The sequence below is a fragment of the Bactrocera dorsalis genome, chromosome 3 (genome assembly GCF_023373825.1).
Source record: "Bactrocera dorsalis isolate Fly_Bdor chromosome 3, ASM2337382v1, whole genome shotgun sequence".
Taxonomy (NCBI): domain Eukaryota; kingdom Metazoa; phylum Arthropoda; class Insecta; order Diptera; family Tephritidae; genus Bactrocera; species Bactrocera dorsalis.
In genome coordinates, this window is record NC_064305.1 from 17,652,201 (window position 1) to 17,675,298 (window position 23,098).

Here is a 23,098-nt window from a genome sequence, read left to right on the forward strand (position 1 = left end):
AGTTTTTCTAGTTCTGGTGCTGCCAGGAGTGAGACAATAAAATAAAGTATTCTTTGTAGCCGGAAAGCTTTTCCTGTATGAAAATCACATAGCTTTTTAAACAGTTCTATAAATGTAGAAAAAACTAAAACTGTCACTGAATGTACATATGTATTACCGTTAACATAATTTATAACAACCCTGATGACACGAAGATATTTATTGCTCAAACTCGTAGTTCGCTTGCAAGGGGAGCGACGCGGAAAAAACAAAATTCAAATTGCAATTGAACTCGGTTTTAGATAATCAAGAAGACTGCAGGAAATGCCTAGAGTAGAGCAACAGGGAAACAATGGAGCATCTCTTGTGTAGTTGTCCCGCATTGGCAAGACTACGCGATAGTAAGGCCGCAGAGTCTGTCCTAAACGATTTCTACTCCTCTTGGACTTAGAAAGTGAACTCCATCTGTCATCGCAAAGGATGAAACAGGTCTATGCGCGGTTTATTGGCCTACCAGCTAACCTAACCTAATATTTTACAAAAATTTTCAGTTTGAACACCAAACAAGACACAATTTTTTTTGGAGAAAGAACAACAACAACAAACAGGTACTGTTGTAGGACAAAAGTAATCGTAAAAGAGTAAGGACAAGAGACACTTAAAGCTCAGAGTTAAAAAAAAATACACTATATAAAAATAAACTAGATAAATAATGGTGGAAATAAAAGCGTAAATAATTACGTAAGATTTCGTACGAGGTAAATATTATATGATTTGCATATACGAGTTATAATTATATAATAAAATTATAGGAGAATAGAAATTGACTGTTGAAAATGAAATGAAATTAACCTGATCTTTGCCAAGATAGGCGACGGCCGAGGCGGACTCGCCGGCTGCCACATCAGCACCGGTATGGGTCGAATAATCACCTTCGAGTGAACTCTGCGAAGAGGCGGAAGCTGTACCAGTACTCGATTCACGTTTTAACTATACGATTTGGGTTTAATTGGAACAAACAATTGTGTTTTTTTTTTTTGTTGGAATTATGTGTGTTTTTTGTGTTTGTGCGCATTTTCAAAATTTTTTTTTAGGTTAGTTGCGATTAAAATGAATATGAAATGTATGATTAATTAGAAAAGAGAACATTTTTGTTTGCGGTTTTTGTTACACACATTAAGGTGATTGATTGTTGTTGTAGTTTTTTGGAACATAGTTATAGGATAAGGAGTGTGAGTGGGTTGTGCGCATTATTTTCAGTTTTTTTTCACAGCGTTTTAATACGTTATTACACAACATTTGCGTTGTTGTTGTTGTTGATGTTTTTTGTTGTTGTTAGTGATTTGGTTAATTTTGTGTGTGTTCGTATTAATTACAGAATGGAAACAAACCGAGAAAAAGGAAGGAAAATAAATTTTGTCAGTAAATTTTGAAAAGAAAAATCTTGAAAACAAAAAAATATACACATTTTTTATGTTTTTGTTAGAAAACAAAATTTCAAACGAAACTGTTCTCCTAATGAGAAAACTATTTTGTGGGCAAAGAGCGCAGAAATATACCTTCTCCTTTTTATCCTTTTTCAATGGACTGCGACTGCGTGGCGACTCAAAATCGGGTATATGCTCTGGTGGATGTCCCATGGTGTGACGTTTCTGAGCATCCTTCTCCTTTTCGGCCATAGCGAGCGCTTTTAAAGAAGACAAGTATGAATTAATATTTCCTCATTCCGTTTATTATACCATAAAACTCGCTTAAGCAAGGAAACCGCTTAAATAACCAACATTTTTGGGCTTCTTACACGCATAGAAGCACTTCAGCGAAAAAGCACCTCAGCGAAGAAGCACCTCAGCGAAGAAAAACTTAGCTCAGAAAGCTGGCATTTTTCGTGTGGCATTTAAGCGAGTTTTACTGTAAGTTCGTTTGCTTACCATCCATGCTGCGCGAGGTTAGACGTCGGCCCGACAAGCTACGATCGAACTTCGGTGCTGTGCGATCGATTGGATTCCGTTTGCTTTCGTACAAAGTACGTCCGGAATAACGGTACTTGGAGCCAAAACGTGGGAACAGTGATGACTTGGTCGGCGGCTCTGGTGTCATGAGCCGGAAGAATGTGTGATGTTCCACACACGACTTCCACAATTTCTTCGCAGCCTGATGACTGGCCAATTTAAAACCAATGGTCGATTCGAATTGCTCAAAATCGCCGGGACGTATTTTGATGTAGAAATGATGGCGCTTATACGAAATCTTTAGAATCTTCGGCCAAGCGAAGCGATTGATACGTAGTCTACAAATATAAAGTTAGCATTAATAGTTAATCCATCGAACTCTAAGATAGACTACGCACTTGTCGCGGTAAACCAGCAAACCGGATGCACAGACACCCAGCATAATGTCAACGCCCTCCGAATCCTTTGCTGGATGCAAATCAACACCGTACATGGCTAGCTTCTTGGCGTTTTCTAAGTAATGTAGTTCTGCCTCGGCCGGTGCTTGACCCCTGAAGATTTGGTAAGTACAATTTTTAAGTATAATTATATTTTTGCAGTAACTTTATAGTCGTGTACTTACTTATGTGTCTTGTGCAAATCCATGACCTTATCTTCCAATTCCGGCGTTTGATTTGGTGCTATTTTGAAGTCCTTCAAATAGCGACGATCTGGCATTTCCTTCGGATCATAGTCGCCCATCTCCGATTGCACCAGGTACGAGCCGAGCAGCGCATGTGTGACGAATGTACACGGCAAACGACCTTCGAGTATGTCATTGCGCACTTGCAGACACAGCTGATAGCGTGTAATATCCTCTTGCAGCTGTGATGGTTCCGGTGGGTAAAATTTCACAGCGAATTGCAGCACCCACGGATCAGAACGGAAAAACTTTGAAACCGGCTTATCCAAATCCAACCAAGTGCGTGGATCGGATGGTGTGTCATAAGTAAGACCGAAATAGTCCTTCTCCACAATATTGAGGCCCGCACAAATGGTATTTATCAGATCGCGACCTTTCGCTTTGCGCTAAATGGTGATGAAGAAATATGGTAAAAATATGATATAAATGAGCTACGTAGTATACTCACATCAATCGTGACATCAAGTAGAGAGCCGTCGAGTAGCGTGACACGCGCCAGTCCCGCCTTTCCGGTCGTATTCGCTTTTTTGCTCTTGGTAGGCGTGTCAGCCTCGGTTCCAGCGGTGGCAGTTTTCGTTTCCGCTGGCATGTTTTACTATATTCCCGTTTTACTGTGTTTCAACTATTTTGTTGGTGTGTTGAACGGTACTGAAATAATAACAAAAATATAATGAATGTCTTTAAAACTTATTTAAAGCGTGGATGATGTCTGATATTACGACTACAAGCATCGTTCGTTTATTTTTAGGTTGCTTGAGATTAAATTAACTTTGATTAACATTAATTTGAGAGCTCCAAAGAAGCGTGTTGACGGGTAGATACATATGTATATACAGCATGTTCGGTAGCATGGTCTCAAGAGCGCGTTGGAAATATACATAAATAAAAGTCAGTTGCATACTTCTGGGATAAGCATTAAGTAAGCAGTTTCAACTTCAAACTACTACCAGAAGGGTTATTGTCTCTTGATACGCCAAATATTCCCTCAGTGTTGAAATAAAGATCTGAAATTTTGTATACGAAACTAGTGATATCGGACCATTGTTGGATATACCTGCCATACAAACAGACCGATCAGAACCAAGTTCATTTAATTTCCATTCCCGGCAGCTTGGTGGGATGTCTGAAGGTATGTATGAAGTGCTTAAGTCTTGACCTCCCAAACAAAGGACAGTCAAGAAGGAAGTTCTGAGTTGTTTCCACCTCATCTTCTTTCATACAGCTTCTGCATATAACGTCTGGTAGGATTCCCAGTCTTATTGCGTGGACGCCAGTAGCCCCAAGACTAGGAAGAGGCTAGCCTTACTGAGAACCTCGGCCTGGAAGACACTACGATGGTCAGAAAATCTGAAACTGGAGTTGATAGAGAGCTCCTGACAGTAGACCCCTCCACCAGCCTTCCCCCCAAACTTTGACCCATTCGTGAGGAAACTCACTGTCCCTCTTCTCCAACAGCTTATTCCCACCCACAACTCCCTCGCCGTTATACGGGTAAAGTTCGGTATAGCGACTCTATGATCCAAGTGATCCGGTACGAAATCAAGATGAGTGAAGATTTCCGAGTGTTCAGACCCGTGTTCTATTAAGAACCCAAACTGTCTGAATCTGATAGTAACTTTCCAGCCATACACCTCCGGCGATGACCGCGGTCCTCTACAGCATACAAGGCAATCGATGCCATTTTTGCTCCCTCTTCGATATTCGGCTAACATGAAAGCTTCCTCTCTAGCATGAGCCCTAGATATTTCACTATATCCGCTGGTTGCAGACGGATTTCTTCCATTCGCGGCAGCGGTGCCGCCGGGATCTTGTGTCTTCTAGTGAATAAAACCATCTCGGTTTTATTTCGGTTGATGGCCAGACCGTTTACGACTGCCCAATTCGTAAACTGTACTTTAAGCAAGCAACGATCTTCAAGTTTTTTAAGCAAGCCGTTAACGACCAGGATCCATAGAAGCAGAGAGAGAAAACCACGTTGTGGGGTTCCCTTACACATATTTCGTGCAACATGTGAGTTTCCCCATTCCGTTTCAATCGCTAGATCGCACAGAAGACTGAAAATGAAGTGTTTGAGGTTTGATTCAACCCCAAACCATCCAGAGTAGTTATGACTGCTTCCCGCAGGATGTTATTGAAGTCTCTCTCTATATCAAGAAAGGTCCCAACAGCGAATTGCTTAACCCTAATGGCTTCCTCAAGCCATGACACAATAATATGCAGAGCAGTATCCACTGACCTAATTTTACAATAAGTATGTTGCGCTTCTGATAAATGATTTTTCGGAATGCGCCCTCTTATGTACCAGTCCATCAGTCTCTCCAAAGATTTTAATAAGAAGGAGGAGAAGCTGATGGGCCTGAAGTCCATGGTCGTAACGTGGAAGCCCTTGCCAGACGTCAGGATGAAAGTGAGTCTGACTCGTTTCCAAGCCCCCAGGATGTAACCCAGTTTTATGCAGTTCGCATGGATAGAAACGTGTTGCTCGGGAGGTTAGCGTCAAGGAACATCCGAAGTGTATACTCACGGCTCTGAGCCCACTTCCCATTTGCGTCCTTAAGAAAACCCGGGAAGACAGTTTTCTTTGCGAGAATACTCTTGAATCTAGAGGACTCATGGCATCATTATGACTAGGTTAACAACCCTTAATCCTACCTTTCGACACAACCACAGCGGCACTACGTAAACGTACTTATCGAACATCACTCGTCTAATTTAATACAAACAGCATACACAGTTATATGCCATGCACGAGAATCTACAACTCGACAGCCAAGTGACAAAAGTGACATTTAGTATATGCGTACATGTATGGAGACAGTAAAGATGACGAGCGTCTGATAATGCAATAACTGTCAACTTTGACAGTGCAAGTAAGTGAGAATTACGACTTTATGATTCATTTTTGTACAAACCTAAAGGAGGGCTGCGATGATGGCGCTATTTTAATTGAAGACGCAACTGCACAGCATCTGCGGCGGCATTGACAATATTGACAAAAGAGACGATTACTCAAAACTTGCAAACGTCTGAAGCTTGAAGGCAAGCAGTGGTTGCTCATGCTTTATCTAATAATAATGCACGATTGACAGCAATTTACGAGCATAATATATGGAGAGGCATAAACAGATAGAAATGGCAACAAGTTGACTACATTCGACAGATGGTTTCAACAGTTGGCGGTTGGCGGCTGGGCGCGGGCAAAAGTAAGACGATGAGCAAAGAAGAGTTTTCATCAACGTAATATACTACATTATAGCTGCCAGCTAATAGTATTAACATGTACTAGTATGTAAACATATATACCATATATACTTAGCATATGTGGTACTTATACTTGTGAAAATGTTCTAAAGAATCGCTTTAATTGAATAAAGTGCTCTCATAAAAGCTGTTAGAGTTTAAAGGTGGAGCGGAAGACAACGCGTTGCGCTACTACAGCAGTTAAAGAGGTAATATAATAACCAGAAGTAAGTGTACTTTTTATACATTTTACAGTTACTCAGCTCTGCAACAGGCCCCCAGATAGCATGGATGTTTTCAATTTGTTTAATAGGTTCTGAAAACTAAAATAACTAACTCAAAGAGTTCTGGGACGTCAGGCAAAACGCAAAATTTTATCAAAAAAAAAGACCGCTGCCACATTGAAAGAGATTCCAAGTTCTGAAGAAGATGGTGCTGTACCTAAGCCCGATGGAAAGTCCAGTTTTGAATTCGAAGGTGACAACTGTCCGCAATTGGTATCGAACGGTGAGCAAAACAATTTGGTGAGATACATCTTCTTCTTTATTGGCTTAGACGCCTCTTCTCCTTTTCCACCTGGTCTGTCCAACGGAGTGGAGATCTTCTTCTTACTCTGCTTCCCCCCGGGGATATTGCGTCGAATACTCTTAGAGCTGAAGTTTTTTCATTCATTCGGACGACATGACCTAGTCAACATAGCCGCTGTCTCTTAATTCGCTGAACTAAAACTCATCGTCCATGCCTCTGCACCATATAGCAGGACGGGGATGATGAGTGACTTGTAGAGTTTTGTTTTCGTTCGTCGAGCGAGGACTTTACTTCTCAATTGACTACTTATCCCGAAGTAGCAACTTTCGGCAAGAGTTATTTTGCGTTGAATTTCGAGGCTGGTGATAATACTGGTACCAAGATAGACGCAATTATCTACGACTTAGAAATTATGACTGTCAACAGTGACGTGGAAGCCAAGGAGCTGTCTTTTTTCGAATTTTATAGATTCTGCAAAAAGAAGGCTTAAAGCAATACTGCTTCACAATGGCGGTTTCTATACATACGTTCCCAGAAGAACTTGGAATAAGTTCTTTGAAGTTTCTATGGGATAGTAGAGACCGTACAAAGTGTGATTAATAAAGCAAAATATATATGCAAAGTCTCTTCCATAAAATGGAAATTCCTTCCAAAACTTAGTTTGAAAGTTTACAAGTTTCTCGGCGACAGAGTTGCAGCAAGATATTTAACGTCCAGCGAAAGCTGTCGTGAAGAAATTGCGACAAGCCGCTGCAAACGTTGACGACAGGAATGGTTTCCTATGTGTTTAGTGGGATAAGCATGGAATCATCTACTAAGATCTCACCTTGAGCTAAACTTTTAGTTGGAGTACTGTTAATATTTGGAGCGTCTGAAGGAAGCGGCAAGTCTAGTCAATTAGGGGAGGAATCGTCTTCCATCAAGACAACGCCAGACCACACATCTCTAGACACACATTTATAGCGACTCGCCAGAAGCTTGCGGGAGAGGTTTTTATGTCTCTACCTTATAGTCCGGACCTGGCCATTTCATACATCTACGAGCATGAAGTAGAATATTTTTGATTTCTATCTTTCATTTTTTCTTGTTTGTTAAAGGTATTCCGGATTATTTTAAAATATCGCTGTTAAACTTCCACAGTTCTCAAGAAAAATGATAAGATATAAATACATATAAACCAGAGCCTTGTGTTTAAGACTAATCTGTTCCAGTAACCCATCTGGACACAAATTGGGTAAAGATTGATTTAGTAGGAGCTGCTTTCACGAAGAATAAGAGATCTATAAATATTTACTGATTTCTAGACTCATTACAAACTCCTATTTACCTAAGGAGAAGAAGTGGAATGCTTTGCTCTGTCTTTACCGCCACCGTTTGATATACGAATATACTATACATACCTCGGCAAAGCAATATCAAAGCGTTCGCCACGTTTGAGTGATAATTGATGAATAATAGAATTAGAGGCATCTCCATTTTCCAATTAAAACTACAATGTCTCCATGCATATGCCTTCAACACATATTTAACCTTGTGTAAGTGAATATTCGTAAGTTAACTTAATTGAATTAAATGTGTCACCTTCAGTAGGCACCTCAAGAACTTGTATGCGCCAAAGCCAAGCATTATTCAATACATTAGTTATTTCTATATACTTGTAAATAAACACTTATTCATCAAAATATTACAAAATAAAAATGGTTGGTGTGGTTGGTTGACCTCGCATTAAAAACTCATTGGTGCATCATTTGTTTGTTACGAGTTGCCCCCTTCTTTAAGAGAACTGCCGAACTTAACAAGGCGTTCTAAGAGAGTATTAATTAAGACTCTCAGTATGAGAGATCCTAAATAGAAAGCATACAAAATGCAGTTTGTGCAAGAACTAAAGCCGCTCAATCTTCGCAAGCAAAAAATTATGCCGATCAGAATGTAACCGTAAATGGCGACCGTTATCGGGCCACAATAACCGACTATTTGATATCTGAAATTGAAGCTCGTGATCGCGGCGACATTTGGTTTCAACAAGACGAGGCCAGTCATCGAAAATTGGACTCACCAGATGGACCATTTGAGACGTAGCCGCGGTCAACATTTAAAAGAGATAATTTTGAAAATTATAATGTCTAAGAATGTTCTTTCAAATGATAATAAACATTTTCCATTAAATTAGAAGTTTCTGTGTTTTTTCGTTAAAATAGTAAGGAACTTCGAAGTGGATCACCCTTTATATATCGATAAACTTTGAAGCATAAAAATGGTATTATTGTTGAGGTCTCTGAAAAATTACTGTTATCATAGATAAAGCTATGTTCGGACCGACATTGAAAACATGTTTTCGGGGGAAAAAGTGGTTTTCGCATGAAAACTTGTGTTTTCGTCCATGTAAAATCTGTCAGACGAAAACACAGTTTTCGCTGAAAACTACTTGAAAACTTACATTCCACTCACTATAATCGGTGCCTGCTCTAGTTTAATCGATTTTTTTGGAAGACATATTTTGCTGCCCCTAAATTGCTACTATATATTTGTTTACATTCCATATAAAAATACAGCTGCTCACTGTTAAGGGGATTCTCTTGTTCTTGAAAAACCATTGCATGGTGCATCAATTGCAGAATTTTCTTCTTGGTGCAACGGCACAACAAACACACGCAAAAATTTGTTTGCAATAGCCGTAAAATATGTCAGACCAAAACCCATGTTTATTTTCGTACCGTCATATATCACTAGATTCTGCAATGGGTGCTCTTTTGGCCTTGCATATTTTGGTATAGGATTTTTGCATTTTGTGTCATCGTGCAATCTTGCAAGAGCAAGAGAATACCCGTATTGATAGTTGTCAGTGAAAACTCAGCGAAAACATAAATTGTCGGTCCGAACGACTTACATTCCACAAGATACAAATGTGTTTTCAAAATGTTTTCAATGTCGGTCCGAACATAGTATAAAGCTTGCTAGAATTCGAAGAACATTCACGCGAGCTTACTGATAAATATAGTAGGTATATATGTAAGTACATGATAATTGCACTTGTAGTAAACAAACCATTCTTTGTTAGACCGCAGATAAGAAGAATGGCTAGTGTTTGGGAAACCTGGCAGGTGATATCGATAAACTGCTTGAAATATGCGAGTGTTTAGATAAGTTGAGGCCAATTAAAATATACATAAGTCTCTAAATAAATGTTATTTTTATTTAATTTTCGATATAGGGCTAGCGAAGATTAAAATTTCGTATATTTTCCATTCAAATACTTATCAGCGTCATGGGTCCTTGTGATACCATCAGGACTAAAATCCCCTCACTGCCTGAACAACGCCGTGCTTCTGATGAAGTTCTTCAGTGCAAAAAGTTTTATTTGTGCAACCTCCGAAACCTCGAACAGTACCTCTGCTCTAGCGAACGCTGCATTTTCGGCTTCTACAACTTACAGAAACACGTCGCGCGAAAATGTTTGCCCTGACTCTCCAGGTGCTCGGACACAACTGACCAGCCGCTCGTCCTTAGCTAGGAAGGCCCTTTACCGAATCCAAACAGTGCGCCGACGCTCCGAAGTACAGTCGCGGTAGAAGAAAATCAGTCCTATTACTTTCCGGACAAACCCAGTACATGGTGCTGAGGCATGGACTATTTTTGAAGAGCCGACGTTACGATTGTTTGAGAGAAAGGTTCTGTGGAAGATTTATGGCCCTTTACTCATTGACAACGACGAATACGGCAGTCGATGGAACGTTGAACTATACGAGACATGCGAGAGACATCGGCTATGCTGGCTAGGTCATGTTGTCCTAATGGATGAAAGCACTCCAGTTCTGAGAGTATTCGACGCAGCACTCGCCGGGCGAAGCAGAAGAAGAGGAAGACCTCCATTCCGTTGGAAAGACCAGGTAGAGAAGGACCTGTCTACATTTGGAATCTCCGAAACGGAAGAACGACTGGCGCGCTGTTGTTAACTCGGCTTAAACCGCGTAAACGGTGAGTGTGTTGGATTTCGAGGCTGACGTGGTTACTGCTGTTAAAACTGGTTCCAAGATAAACAAAACTTTTTACGACGTCTTGCTCTCGTTCACAACCAGACTCATTTGCTTCGCTTCCTTATCCAGTCTGCAGAAAGCGGACCGAACGGCGCGGTTGTTGAGGCCAATGAAGGATTATTTTACATATGGCTCAACCAGCTCACGACTTCCGGTCTTAGGGCAAGTATCTTCTACATAATCAAACAACATCCGTTTGAAGGCAAGCTAATGTGAGAAGGCGAAACATCTCTTCCCAGGGATGGGACCCGCTATGTAAAAAACATCCTCCAATGAAAAGAATGATCGGGAAAGCAAAGGTCTTATTAGATCCGATAAACAACCTCTCAAAATATCAATGAAGGACACCGAATGAACCTCTTTACGATTAATAGTTAAGCCAAATTTTTACCCTTACAAATTAAAATAACATATTCAATTCGGGCATACCGTTAGCAAACGAAATCGTTCATTCCTCTTGCATTTCCTGTATGCTAAGTGACCATCACTACATTTTGTGGATCAACCAAAGCAAAAGCAATGAATGCTCTTAACAGTTGACAGTTCCGAGCGTCCGCGGGGTCAACTCGCGACTCATTTGCTAAGGGTTACTCATTTCCCCCGCTTATGCGTCACAAGTGCTGACAATGTTGTGCCATGACCTGGATGTGCGTGTGGTGCCATGAAGTCCCCAGCTTAAAAATCAGCGTCGCGTGTCTCCTATGATTTTTTTTGTTTTCCGTTTTTAAGCAGTAGCATTTCCTTGTATATAAATACTTGGCAATGTATATATAGTATATATACATACGATACATACATTGTCACATATGTATCTACATACAGTACATAGCACCGACATCAAGGCTCGTATGTATGTATGCAAGTAGTTCATTTTTATTGTTTTACAATTTAATTGGAGTCTACAATGTGGCCAGAGTTTCTTCTTCTGCAACTGTGTTAGCTTCCCCAAACGACCCACTCGCCTTGCTTTGGCGCCAGACGGCAATTTGACTGTCAATTTGTAAAATTTCCTGACCAAATAATTACATTTTCCGTTTCTATCGGCACGACAATCGGGTACCGTTAAGTCAACGTATCCATAAACAGGATCTAACCAAACACACTTTATAATTTGCTGTCTGCGAGTGCCGTGGCAACTTTGTTTCAGACAAATACTGTTATCTTTGCGAGCGTGTGTGGAGCGAACAGCAATGAGGTAATCATTCCGCCCCAAACTGAATCATAGTCATCACGTCACTCCAAGTCGTCATCATCTGTGTGCCAATTTCAAAACGAGAAAATGTGTGTGAAATTGTTTTTACGATTTTCCGCGTCGTCTAATTTACGAGCTCCATTTAGTGGTGCGCATGCGTAGACCAAGGAACACCACACGTATACTCAAGTGTACAGATGACTACTCACACTCTTGTTTGGCAACATTTTGTAGCTGATTTGGCGCCATGGCAGTCGCCAATGTGGGGTTAAAGTCGGTACAAAAAACACTGAATCAGCAATTAAAGACACATTCACACATTCACACATAAAACGCGCGATTGAACTTTAAAAATGTTATAAACATGTAAGTCATAACTTTTTCTATGATTTATTGCGGCAAATTATTTTTACCGTTCGTGTTGAATTTTGAATAAACAATAGCAATTACATACTTGGGTGTACAACTTTGTTGTGAGTTGTAATCAAATTTTAATCAAAAGCTACTTCAATTTTAGGCTATTTTCTGCACGAAATTTCCAGGTGTATGAATACTTGTATGTTTTAATAAATATATTGTAGCAGTCTCTCCATTGTTTTTTTTATTGAAACTGTAATAATTATTTCGGAATTACTCAATCAAATCTTCTGTATTCAAATATTTTCGCAGCATTTTACCAACATTATAAGGGTTGTGTGAAAGATTATATCCCACCGTCAACAAACTGATTGGACCTTTACAGTGGGCTTCAGACCTGGAAAATCAACATGTGACCAGATATTCACCACGCGCCAAGTCTTGGAAAAAATCCGTGAAAAGAAAGAAAAAGAGAGCTGCCTTTATGCCGCGATGTTGGTATCCCCGCAAAACTAATACGACTGTGTAAACTGGCGTTAAGCAATACCTAGAACTCCGTCAGGATCAGGGAAGGACCTCTTCGAGCAGTTCGATGCCGAACGAGGTTTCTGACAAAACGACTCCCTATCGTGCTACTTCTTCAAACTACTGTTGGAGAAAATAATTCGAGCTGCAAATCTGAATAGAGAAAACACAATCTTCTACAACGAGGGTCTGGTAGTGAACGAGGGCAAGCCGAAATATCTCTTGTCATCAAACAAACTGTCATCGCACTAAACTCCCACCCCAATGTTGACAGTTATGACTTTGAAGTCGCAGATAATTTTGTCTATCTTGGAACCAGTATCAACACCAACAACAAGTCAGCCCCGGAATCCAATTTCTAAGTCCAATTTCCGACCGATTTCTTTAAGTCACTCAGTATTCTCGTCCTGCTAAATGGGGCAGAGGCATGGACGATGGCAACATCTAATGAGTCGACGTTACGAGTTTTCGAGAGAATTGTTTTATGGAAGATGGAATGATGAGCTGTATGAGATATACGACGATATTGACATAGTTCAACGGCTACTGCTAGGTCATGTCGTCCGAATGGACGAAAACGCTGCAGCTCTGAGAGTTTTCGACTCAGCACTCGCTAGGGGTAGCAGAAAAAGACCTCCACTGCGTTAGAATGACCAGATGTTCGCAACAGCTAAAGCTAATCGAATTACTATAAAATTACTTATCTGTTCATTAGTCACTCCGTTAAAAGGGGAAATATAATTTTATTATTTACGCACATTTTTGAAGGGACGAGGGAGGTATAAGATCCCAGACATATCTCTCCCTTTCGGAAGCTCACTTCTTCAACATATTAATACGGTGAAAGCCTTAGGTGATAAAAAGCTCTCCTGAAGTTTAAATATTGAAGAGAGAGTAAAGAGGTCATCTATCGCCTTATATTTCTGTAGAGGCGCTATAGGGAAAAGGCGCTCTAGGGAAAAGGTGAAGTTATGTCAGGTTCTATGGAGTATCCGTGTGCTGGAGGGCGCTCAAAAAGACCACACTTGCAAAGAAGCTTGAACCAAAAAACGGCATCTACATATTACGCAAGCAATAACACTTTATGGCATTTTAAACATAACACTCGTGGGCATTGCCGGTACGCTGCTGCGAAGTCCGCTCTAACGCTCAGAGAAGCTGGGCTTTCGAACAAGGACACTCCGGAATTCTCTACTTCTTCAACTACATTCTTAAAAACTTGGATCACTACGTTGCAGAAGCTACTCGTGGCGGCCTTTCTCTACCCACATGCCGATAAGGGCTATGTGTATGGGGTGGAGGCGCTAAAGAAGAGGCGCAGAGAGCTTTTTCACGGATGATTGGACGCTACGAGGGAAGGTTGGAGAGCGAATTTTCTGTAAAGATCTCTTCGTTCATCGGAGCTTTAGGCTAGAGGGCCACTGTAGTGTTTTTCAGGCAGATGTGGTTGCTAATAAAGTGGCGTTAGGCGTATTGCTGCGCAGTGCCAGCCTCTTTCAGAGAGGTGATCATTCACACTGATAGCAGAGCGACGATACTGGTACTGAGCAGACTAAATGTGTATTCAAAACTAGTGATGATGTTGTCACGGAGTACAAGGGGGCAATAATGGTATTGTCCTTTAGTACTGCATCATTTCTCGGCACTGAAGCAGTTATTAAGCCGAAATGTTCCAAATTTTCAGACCAAAATTTTTTATAATGGTTAATAACTGGATACAAATTCATGATCGTTAAGGCTAACGAAGTTCATAAAATAAATTGGTCAAGTCTTACTCTCTGCAGAGACACTTTATTCATAAATTATAATGAATCATAAATTATAATGAATAAAGAGTCTCTTCAGAAAATTTCCACTTGAGAGCACCTAGCAATTTGTATGCAAATAATTATTGCTCTCAAAAATCTAAAAATAACAACAACATGCAAATTATGCCATCAATTAATTAGCACTTGTCGTTTTGAAATTGCGTGGCAAGGTGTAGGTCACGAACAATTTCGATCGAAACTGAAATTTATGTAATAATAATCATACATGCAAGTGTAAAAATACTTGTATGTTTGTAAATGGCATGCGTAATTCTTATTTGATTAAAAAAGAGTTTGATTTAATTACTCACTCGTTAAAATAAAGTAGTTTTTGTTGTAGACGAAATCCGAGTATGTGTCAACTGTAAAAGAACAAAGAAGGCGGTTGTAGAAAAGCAATAAAATATACATTGAATATTGATTAATATATACATATGTATATATGGATTTATAAGTATATAAAATATATATAAACTTAGTAGTATATAAATAAAATATACTTTGTACAGCCAAAAATGTAAAAATAACTATGAAACTAAGTCAGATTGTGCTGAAGAAGTAAATTCAAAAAATATGGCAATAGAATAAATGGCAAAGCAAAAGCCACGACATTAAGCCTCGTTAATACTCGTGTGTTTAGCAACATATTATGTTGCTATGTGTGTACTCTTCTAGCCAGTTGAATATCTAAAAAGTATATATGGTATATACTTTTTTTCGTTCAAGCGCCGGCTCACGCTGCTGACGTTCTTGGTCGAAAGCCGGTTTCTACAGACAACTTTCAAGTTTATGGTGACGTGTTGCCGCTATATGATGTCATAAACTCTTATAACTGAAATACACAACAGCCGGTGAGTGTCTTCATATAAATATAAATATTTTATTAAAATCCAGTTCTCAATGCCAGCTCATAATACGAAGTGAGCTCGTTATAATATTTGTAAAATAGGGTAGTCGAAAAAGTATTTTCGTATTTTGAATGAAAATGTGTGAAATTTACGGAGACGATGGTGTAACAGTTCGTGTGACACAACAATGGTTCGCTCGCTTCCGTTCTGAACATTTCGAAGTGAAAGATGTACCTCGCTCTGCTCAACCTAAGGTTGAAAAGTCGATGAAATTATGGAAAAGATTAACCCGGACCGCCACATAAGCAGCCATGACTTCGCTAAGGAACTTAACATTCATCATCAAACGGTTACGAACCATTTAAAAAAAGATACTAAAAAAAGAAGCTCGGTACCACATGAATTGTCTGTGAAAAATTTAATAGACCGAATTAACATCTGCGATTCTTTGCTGAAACGAACTGAAGTCGAACCATTTCTGAAACGAATGGTAACAGGAGACGAAAAGTGGATCAAACACGACTGTAATATGCGAAAAAGATCATGGTCCAAGCGTGGTGAAGCTCAATAAAAGGTCGCAAAGCAAAGATTGACGCCTGGAAAGGTTATGCTGAGTGTTTGGTGGGATTGGAAGGGAATCATCCACTATGAGCTGTTCGAGCCTGTTCGAACGATTGATTCTCCATTTTACTGTCAACAACTGATGAGATTGAAGCAAGCAATCGAAAAAAAACGGTCAGAATTGATGTACAGGAAGGGCTTCAGGACAACGCTAGAGCACACACATCTTTGAAGACACGGCAAAAACTGTGAGAACTTGGCTGGAAAGTTTTGATGCATCCACCATATAGCCCTGATCTTGCACCGTCGGACTACCATTTGTTTTGGTCAATGCAGAACTCGCTTTATGGAGTAACGATGGCTTCAAGCGAAGCCTGTGAAAATTACTTCTCGCAGTTTTTCATCGAGTAACCAGAAAAGTTTTACACTGATGGAATAATGTCTCTGGCGGAAAAATGGCAGAAAGTGTTCGACCAAAAGGATACATATTTGATTCATTAAAGTTCATTATAAATATGAAAAATAAGTTGAAGTTTGATAAGAAATAATTTATAGGGTCTCCGACGTTTTCTGTTGGATGCTACAAACTTCATGGCAAACTTAATACACCCTGTTCTGGCTACTTCTAAGTACTTACATACATATAATATATATGTACGTATTTATATACATACATAAAAGTATGTACGACCTCACAAAGTTTATTAAAGAAATACCGATTTATCAAAGACTTGAATGCTGAGTGTCGGAAAGTGAGTTTAATTGACTAAATTCGCGGATGACATAAGCGCACAACAACAAAGCGTCAGCACTCAATGGCATAAACAAACCGGCAAAGCGCTCGAACGCACATACATACTTTCGCAAACAGCTCTTTATACAAACCATACATTTACTATATACTTATTAAAATCAACAATGGCAAAGTGACAGCAGAAACAAAAGCAGAAACAGAAACAGAAATTATAAATTATAAAAATAAAATAAAGTAAACAAATATATCGACATATATACATACATATGGTACTAACTATATACATACATATGTATATAAAATATGTTTTGTAGCTTAAGATCACTCAGTAAATATAAGCGAAAATTAATTTTATCACACGCGAAAATAAACGAAAGTGAATTTCGTGAGTTTTCGCGTTACTCAAAGTCTGGTTGAATACATTTGTACCTCAAAAAAGGTAGACTAAAATATGTTTAGCGTAATCGGCAGTTAGCGTAAACCCGTCAATTAATATCTGTCAAAAGTGAGTGAATAAAAAATGACAGCTGTGACAGCTGCGCATATAAAATGTAAACACAAATCAGCTGTGGTAAGAATATTTATATTTTCGTGTAATATTTTTCATAAAAGAATTACAATTATTTAGTTAAACGGCGGTTAGCTAAGCAGAGTTTGTGAAAACACCAGTTTTATACTGTGTACTCTACCATAAGGCTACCATAAACTAAAAAACGAATCAGTCTTTGCAAAAACGAAATTGCTAGCACTGGTTAAAGGCTAACTTGAAGCGATATTGTCGTTCATAGCTATCGGGTCATTAAGATGGCATTCGGTAAACGGGCTGGAGGTTGTGAAAAAGAAATCGCGCTTAGGGTTAGCTTTTGCGGGCTTGAAAAAGTCAAAGTAAATGGATTCAAAACGAAATGGGCACCGATTGAGATTTTCATAAGAAAATTTTTTTCATCCATGAAACGCACTTCGGTTGATTAGGTATATTAATAAACAAAATTGTCGTATTTGGAGCGATGACAATCCACAAACCAAAGTTGAAACGCAGTAACATCCCCAAAAAGTCACTGTTGAGAGTGATATATGAGAAGAGGAAATCATTTCTTCAAAAATTGAAGCCGGCCATAATGTTACAGTCAATGGTGAATGCTTAGAGCCATGATAAATTAATTTTCCAGCGCCTGAATTGGAGGATGTTATTGTGGACGACCTTTGGTTCCAACAAAACGGTGCTATAGCCAACCAAACATTAGGGGTACTCAGACCAGCCTTGTTAATTCGTTAGTCGTTATTCCGTAGTTTTTTACATGGATTTTGTTTTTGTAAAATTAACAGACTATCGTTCTACCGAGTAACGAACTATCCATCTGGCAAGCTTGATAATTGTTTCGTTACTCGGTAATATCACATCAGCTGTTCTTCTGCTCCTCTGTACATTAATTTAAAGTACTTACCAGTAATAAATTTGATCTGCTCCATATAATTTTCAATTAAATGACTGACAATTTTTGATTTTGCACTTTGTTGAGGCATTTTTACTCTTTAATAAAATTGAATCAGCTGTTTCGGAATAAAATTTACCATACTACAGAGGTAGAACAAAAAGTATGTTCACAGTTAAGCCTTTTAACGAAGTATCAACTAACGAATTACCAAATTAACAGGCTTCGGTCTGAATACCCCTAATCAATTTATTAAAGAAAACTTTTGGTGACCGCATTATCTTGCGTTGTGGGTCTGCGGCGTGACCTTTAAGATTGTGCTATTTGAAATCGCTGGACTCTTTGTGGAGTTATGTGAAGTCGCTTGTCTACGCTGTTAAGTTCGAGGCGATTGATGCCTTAGAAGAGAATACTAGACAAGTTATTGCTGACATACGGCCCAATTGCTGGAAAAAGTAGTGTAAATTTGGGTCTCTCGCTTTGAATTTAATCGAGCTAGTAGGGACAGTCTCTTGAAGAAAAAAAAATTTAAAACATAATCACAAACCCTTATCTTTATAATAAAGCTAAATTCTTACCCGTAAGATTAGTTATAGGCGCTTATTTCCACCAGAAAACCGCTTGTCTAAAAAATAGTCTATGTCATAAAGGATGAGTAATATATACATACATATATTTCAGTTGGTTGGTTACCTTAGCTCTAAAACTGTTCGATTTTTCTATTTTTAGTTTCGTATAGCATTTCAAGGGTATGACTGGATACTTATACTACAATATGACGTGTTGCTGATAGTGTGTCTGATAAGAACATTCAGGTGTTCGCAACGACCGTCAATTCATTCAAGCGGTATAATATTGATATTATAATATATATATATATATATCATAAATACATACATATATGTATGTATATACTTCACATTTTCAATTGCTTGAATACGCTTTAAGAATACAATAATTTATTAGATCAAGGTACGAAATTTAGGAAAAAAAATATCATAGTAGGTTGAAAACGAATAGAAACGAAATAAAAATTAATAAAAAAATGCAAGGAAAACAATTTACGGGCAATATGAGATCGACAAGAGAAAAATAAGGGGCGTGATTGAATTTTTAAGGGTTAAAATTGGTTTAGCTCGAAAGCTTCTGCACTTGGAATAACCTATTGAACCTGTTGAAGGTTATTTCAAAAATATCGAATCGGTTTTGGTATTTTCCTCGCAATTTTCGCATATCTTCCCACCCTTTAAACTTTCCATGGACTTCCACGAATATTTCTAGACCAAAATTATGCAAATCGGTGCAGCCATTCTCGAGTTTTAGCCAGACTAATGAGCAGCAATTAATTTTTATTTACATTTATAAAATATTAGAATTTCTTTGTTCTTTTTCTATTTCTGTTATGCGATAAAATTTTGCTATATTCCCATATTTCAACGATAGAAATTGAATCATTAACAGAAGCCATTCCCAAGTTAGTTATTGTTTGTTTATATCGTATGACATCACCGCTTTTTTTTATCACTTTGTTGGATATGTTTTCAAGCACATTCGTACGAGTGCGCTCATAAAAATATCAATAAAACATAATGCAGCGATAAGAGCAGCATAATTTCATTAATAAATGTAATGTTTGAGGAATTTATACAGCGGACCTGATGTTTGATCGAAACAACACTGTACTTCGACTCTTTTTTTAGAGAAGTAGAGAAATATATATTATTCTCAACTTGATACCTGATCTCATTCTAAAATTTAAGACTTACGACTTTGACTGTTCTTTGTGAAGCCAGATAACACTCTTGGAATTTGTAATTCCCTTGAAACTATCACAAACCTGCTGAAGATGTCTAAAGAGTTTTTCATGACGGGATCTTGTACCTACTTGAGAAGAGTATTATAACCTTCTTATCTTGGTGGATTTAATCCGTCTGCTTCCAGACTATTAATGATTGCGCCTTTGGAGACATTATTAAATTCTTCGTTTATGTCAAGGAATACGTTCAAGACATATTCTATATATATGGTTAACGAATGAAGGACAGTTTTAGATCTATCATTCGCATACGCTTGTTGAGTTTTCTATAAGTTAGCCGATGGAATCTTGTTCCTACATATCTATGGTGAGAAAACGAGTGCGTCCGCAGTACGTCCCAATCTTCAACCTTGACTATTGCATTATATCGACAACATTCTTCAATAATTCTTCTCAAAGAACCTTTCTTTGAGAAATCACGCGTGAGTAGTATCAAGCTGTCGTATTATTTTTGTTCATTACTTGATAATATTCGACCGAATAGGTCACGTCCAGCACGCAGTGAAATAAAATTAGCAGCCCTAGTTAAGAGTGTACACGAAGACCGTGTAGAGTCCATTCGGTGCCGGTAGCAGCAACTCGGACTGACGTCTTGAACGACTGGATGCATTTTTCGTCGAGTTCTTGTGGAAGAACTGAAGCTGCTCAAACTTCCCAGCGACATCGCTTCGCTCTATGGGCTCTTGAAAAATGCCAAGAAGTTCCGACGTTTCCGAGTGAAATTTTGTTCAGCGGTGAGACCCATTTCTGGCAGAATCGGTATGTAAAAAAGCAAAATTGCCGCATTTGGGACGAAAAGTAGCCTGCAAAAGATTCAAGAGCTGACATTTCATCCAGAAAAAACAACGGTTTGATGTGGTGCATATTTCTTCAAAAATGGTGCCGGAGGGAACGGAAATTGAAGCTCGTGATCTTGGCGACATTTAGTTTCCGCAACACGGCGCCACTGCCCATATATTGCAATCAATGGAGTTATAGAGAGAACACTTCGAGAACCTTTTGAGCAGTTAATTTCACATTTTGGGCCAGTCGATTGGCGACCAAGATCGCGTGATATCCGTTAGACTTTCTCCTGTGGGGATATGCAAAATCTTAAGACTATGCGAACAGGTCTTGGAGCAATTCAGGCCTTGAAGCAAAACATCACGTGTATCATTTGCCAGCTACCAGTCGAAATGCTCGTACGAGTCATTGAAAATTTTATTCAACGAATGGACCATCTGAGAAGTAGCCGCGGCCAACATGTGAAAGAGATAATCTTCAAAAAATAAATGCCAAGGAATGTTTTTTCAAATGTTAATGAACATTCCCCATTAAATTTAAAGTTTCTGTGTTTTTTTTTTTTAGAAGGGAACCTCAAAATGTATGAACCTTTATATTGATAACTTCTCTCTGTGAGCTATAGCTAGATTACTTAGCAGTATATTATTATCTTTTATCAAAGTTGTATAGAAATAGATATATTTATTTGCGGTAAATTAATCGTAAAACTACAACAACTTCGCCATATCGTAGAAATATGTCAGCATACTACTTATAAGTAGATTATATACAAGTAGTATGGCATTGTAGTTTTAGCTTATAGTTGTCTATTGGCATCTTTCCATAATTGCTTTCAATTAATGGACACAGACAGGGAAAAACAACAATGGCAAAGTTATGTATCGATATGTGCATGGCGAACGAAAGAAAGCTAATATACAGATGCCACATGATATACTATAGATATTTACATACATATTTACTCAAGAAAAATATCTACGGGGGTATATACCGTATGTATGTATATATCATATATGCATATTTGCCATATCGATTGTTGGGCACTAACTTGTTTTAGTAGTAAGAGATTGCTTTTAGCAAAAGTACTTTTTTCAAGTAAAGAACAAGCATACATACATCGTATATATGGCTGTATATGTTGATATAGTACGTACATGATTTTTTTCCAGATTTTTTTTTTTTTGCACCAAATACGTGCTTAACAATTTAACTTCCTGCTGAGAAACCTAAAAAGCGCTTTTCCATGCAGTTAATCCATGAACCTGAATTTTTCAGTGCGACTTTCCCACTTTCCTATTCTACAAAACAATTATTTCTCTATTACTTTTACGTAAGAAATCATTTTCTCATCGCAACCCAATTGGCACGAGACATTCCCGACAAACGCAGAAAAATGCTCCATGCATGCACAGCCGCGGCCACACCTTAAATTTTGCAATTGATGCTGAACGCGTTCAATTAAGTTCAAGAAAATTAATGAAGAATGTTGCCGCAAATGCCCATTTGTGTGCTGTTACTTGCAACAAGCCAACACATTAGTACATACACACATATATACATATGTGTATACATATATACAAATGTATACAAGTTATAAGACTTTTCCTGTCTTCAACGCAACATCTAATGATTAATGGCCGACAATTTAACGTTTGGTGTAAATTGATTGGTGAAAGTTTCACTGAAACCACCTTACAACTCCTGCCTCTGCTCGTGCTCGTAAGATGTGTATGTATGTATATATCATAAGTAGATAGTTAAAAATAAATATACATACATATATGTAGATATAAATAATTATTATATACTCATATAACAAATAGGCCAGCAAAAGTACAAGTTTACGAAAAAGATTTCTGAACCGAAAGTGAACTAATATGAAAGGGAGCATTTTTATATTAATTACTAAAGACCATGAGCCAAAGAGGTTCTCCTGCATTCCACCTAAGAACTTTATGGAAATATACATATATGCAAATATGAACCAAAAAGATCTTATCCTGAGCAAGAGATCCCACCACAGGTATTGCCTTAGGGTATTAGAAAAAAAAGCACAGCTAGAGTACAGAACAGCACAAGTGATGCACTCCATTCTGAAACCACATGAGGCAGTAACGCCAAAAAGCATTGCAAATATTCACGATATCGTCGGATCAGATGATCTTAAAATGAAGTTAGCCTCATTGGTATCTCAAAATAATGCATAGCTTATATCAAGTGCGAATGAAAAAGCTTAAGCCTCCCTTTTTGCGCGTTGAACCAGTTCTACTCTTATTGTATTCGCCAGATCTGGTTCAACAGTGTTTATACTATTAGACTCATAAGTTAGCTTATTGAAGAATTTCGTTTTCTTGTTTTATCGATCCATCATCCGGATAAAAGCGGGTCAGTTAAGGCAGAAAAGTAAGAATCGAATTTCACTGTAATGAGGAGGTTAAAGTGGATGTCTATATTGAAAACCTTAATGTATCGTACTATCGAACGGTTACTGAAATGTTGAAGAGTAGTTTTTGTAACTATTTCACGTTAGATGGAGATTATATTGAAGAATTAATTAATATTTTCATATAAAAAAATGTCTGAATTTTTATCAGTAAGTATGCTTTCGA

General features: G+C 38.3%; 1 protein-coding gene across 18 annotated transcripts in view; it reads right to left on the bottom strand.

The window, feature by feature from the left end:
* The window catches only part of 41 (protein 4.1 homolog), a 93,199-nt gene that overhangs the window by 19,222 nt on the left and 50,879 nt on the right, over nt 1-23,098 (bottom strand). For 13 of the 18 annotated variants that reach the window (XM_049452529.1, XM_049452525.1, XM_049452531.1 and 10 more), the window contains 7 exons: nt 14,606-14,656; nt 3,059-3,258; nt 2,551-2,996; nt 2,327-2,479; nt 1,908-2,266; nt 1,539-1,666; nt 832-969 (listed from right to left, as the gene is read on the bottom strand). In XM_049452529.1, coding sequence (XP_049308486.1) covers nt 832-969; nt 1,539-1,666; nt 1,908-2,266; nt 2,327-2,479; nt 2,551-2,996; nt 3,059-3,199 — 1,365 coding nt within the window. In that variant the 5' untranslated portion in view covers nt 3,200-3,258; nt 14,606-14,656. The remainder of the gene's footprint in view (nt 1-831; nt 970-1,538; nt 1,667-1,907; nt 2,267-2,326; nt 2,480-2,550; nt 2,997-3,058; nt 3,259-14,605; nt 14,657-23,098) is intronic. The other 5 variants (XM_049452537.1, XM_049452538.1, XM_049452536.1 and 2 more) reach the window with 3 other exon arrangements.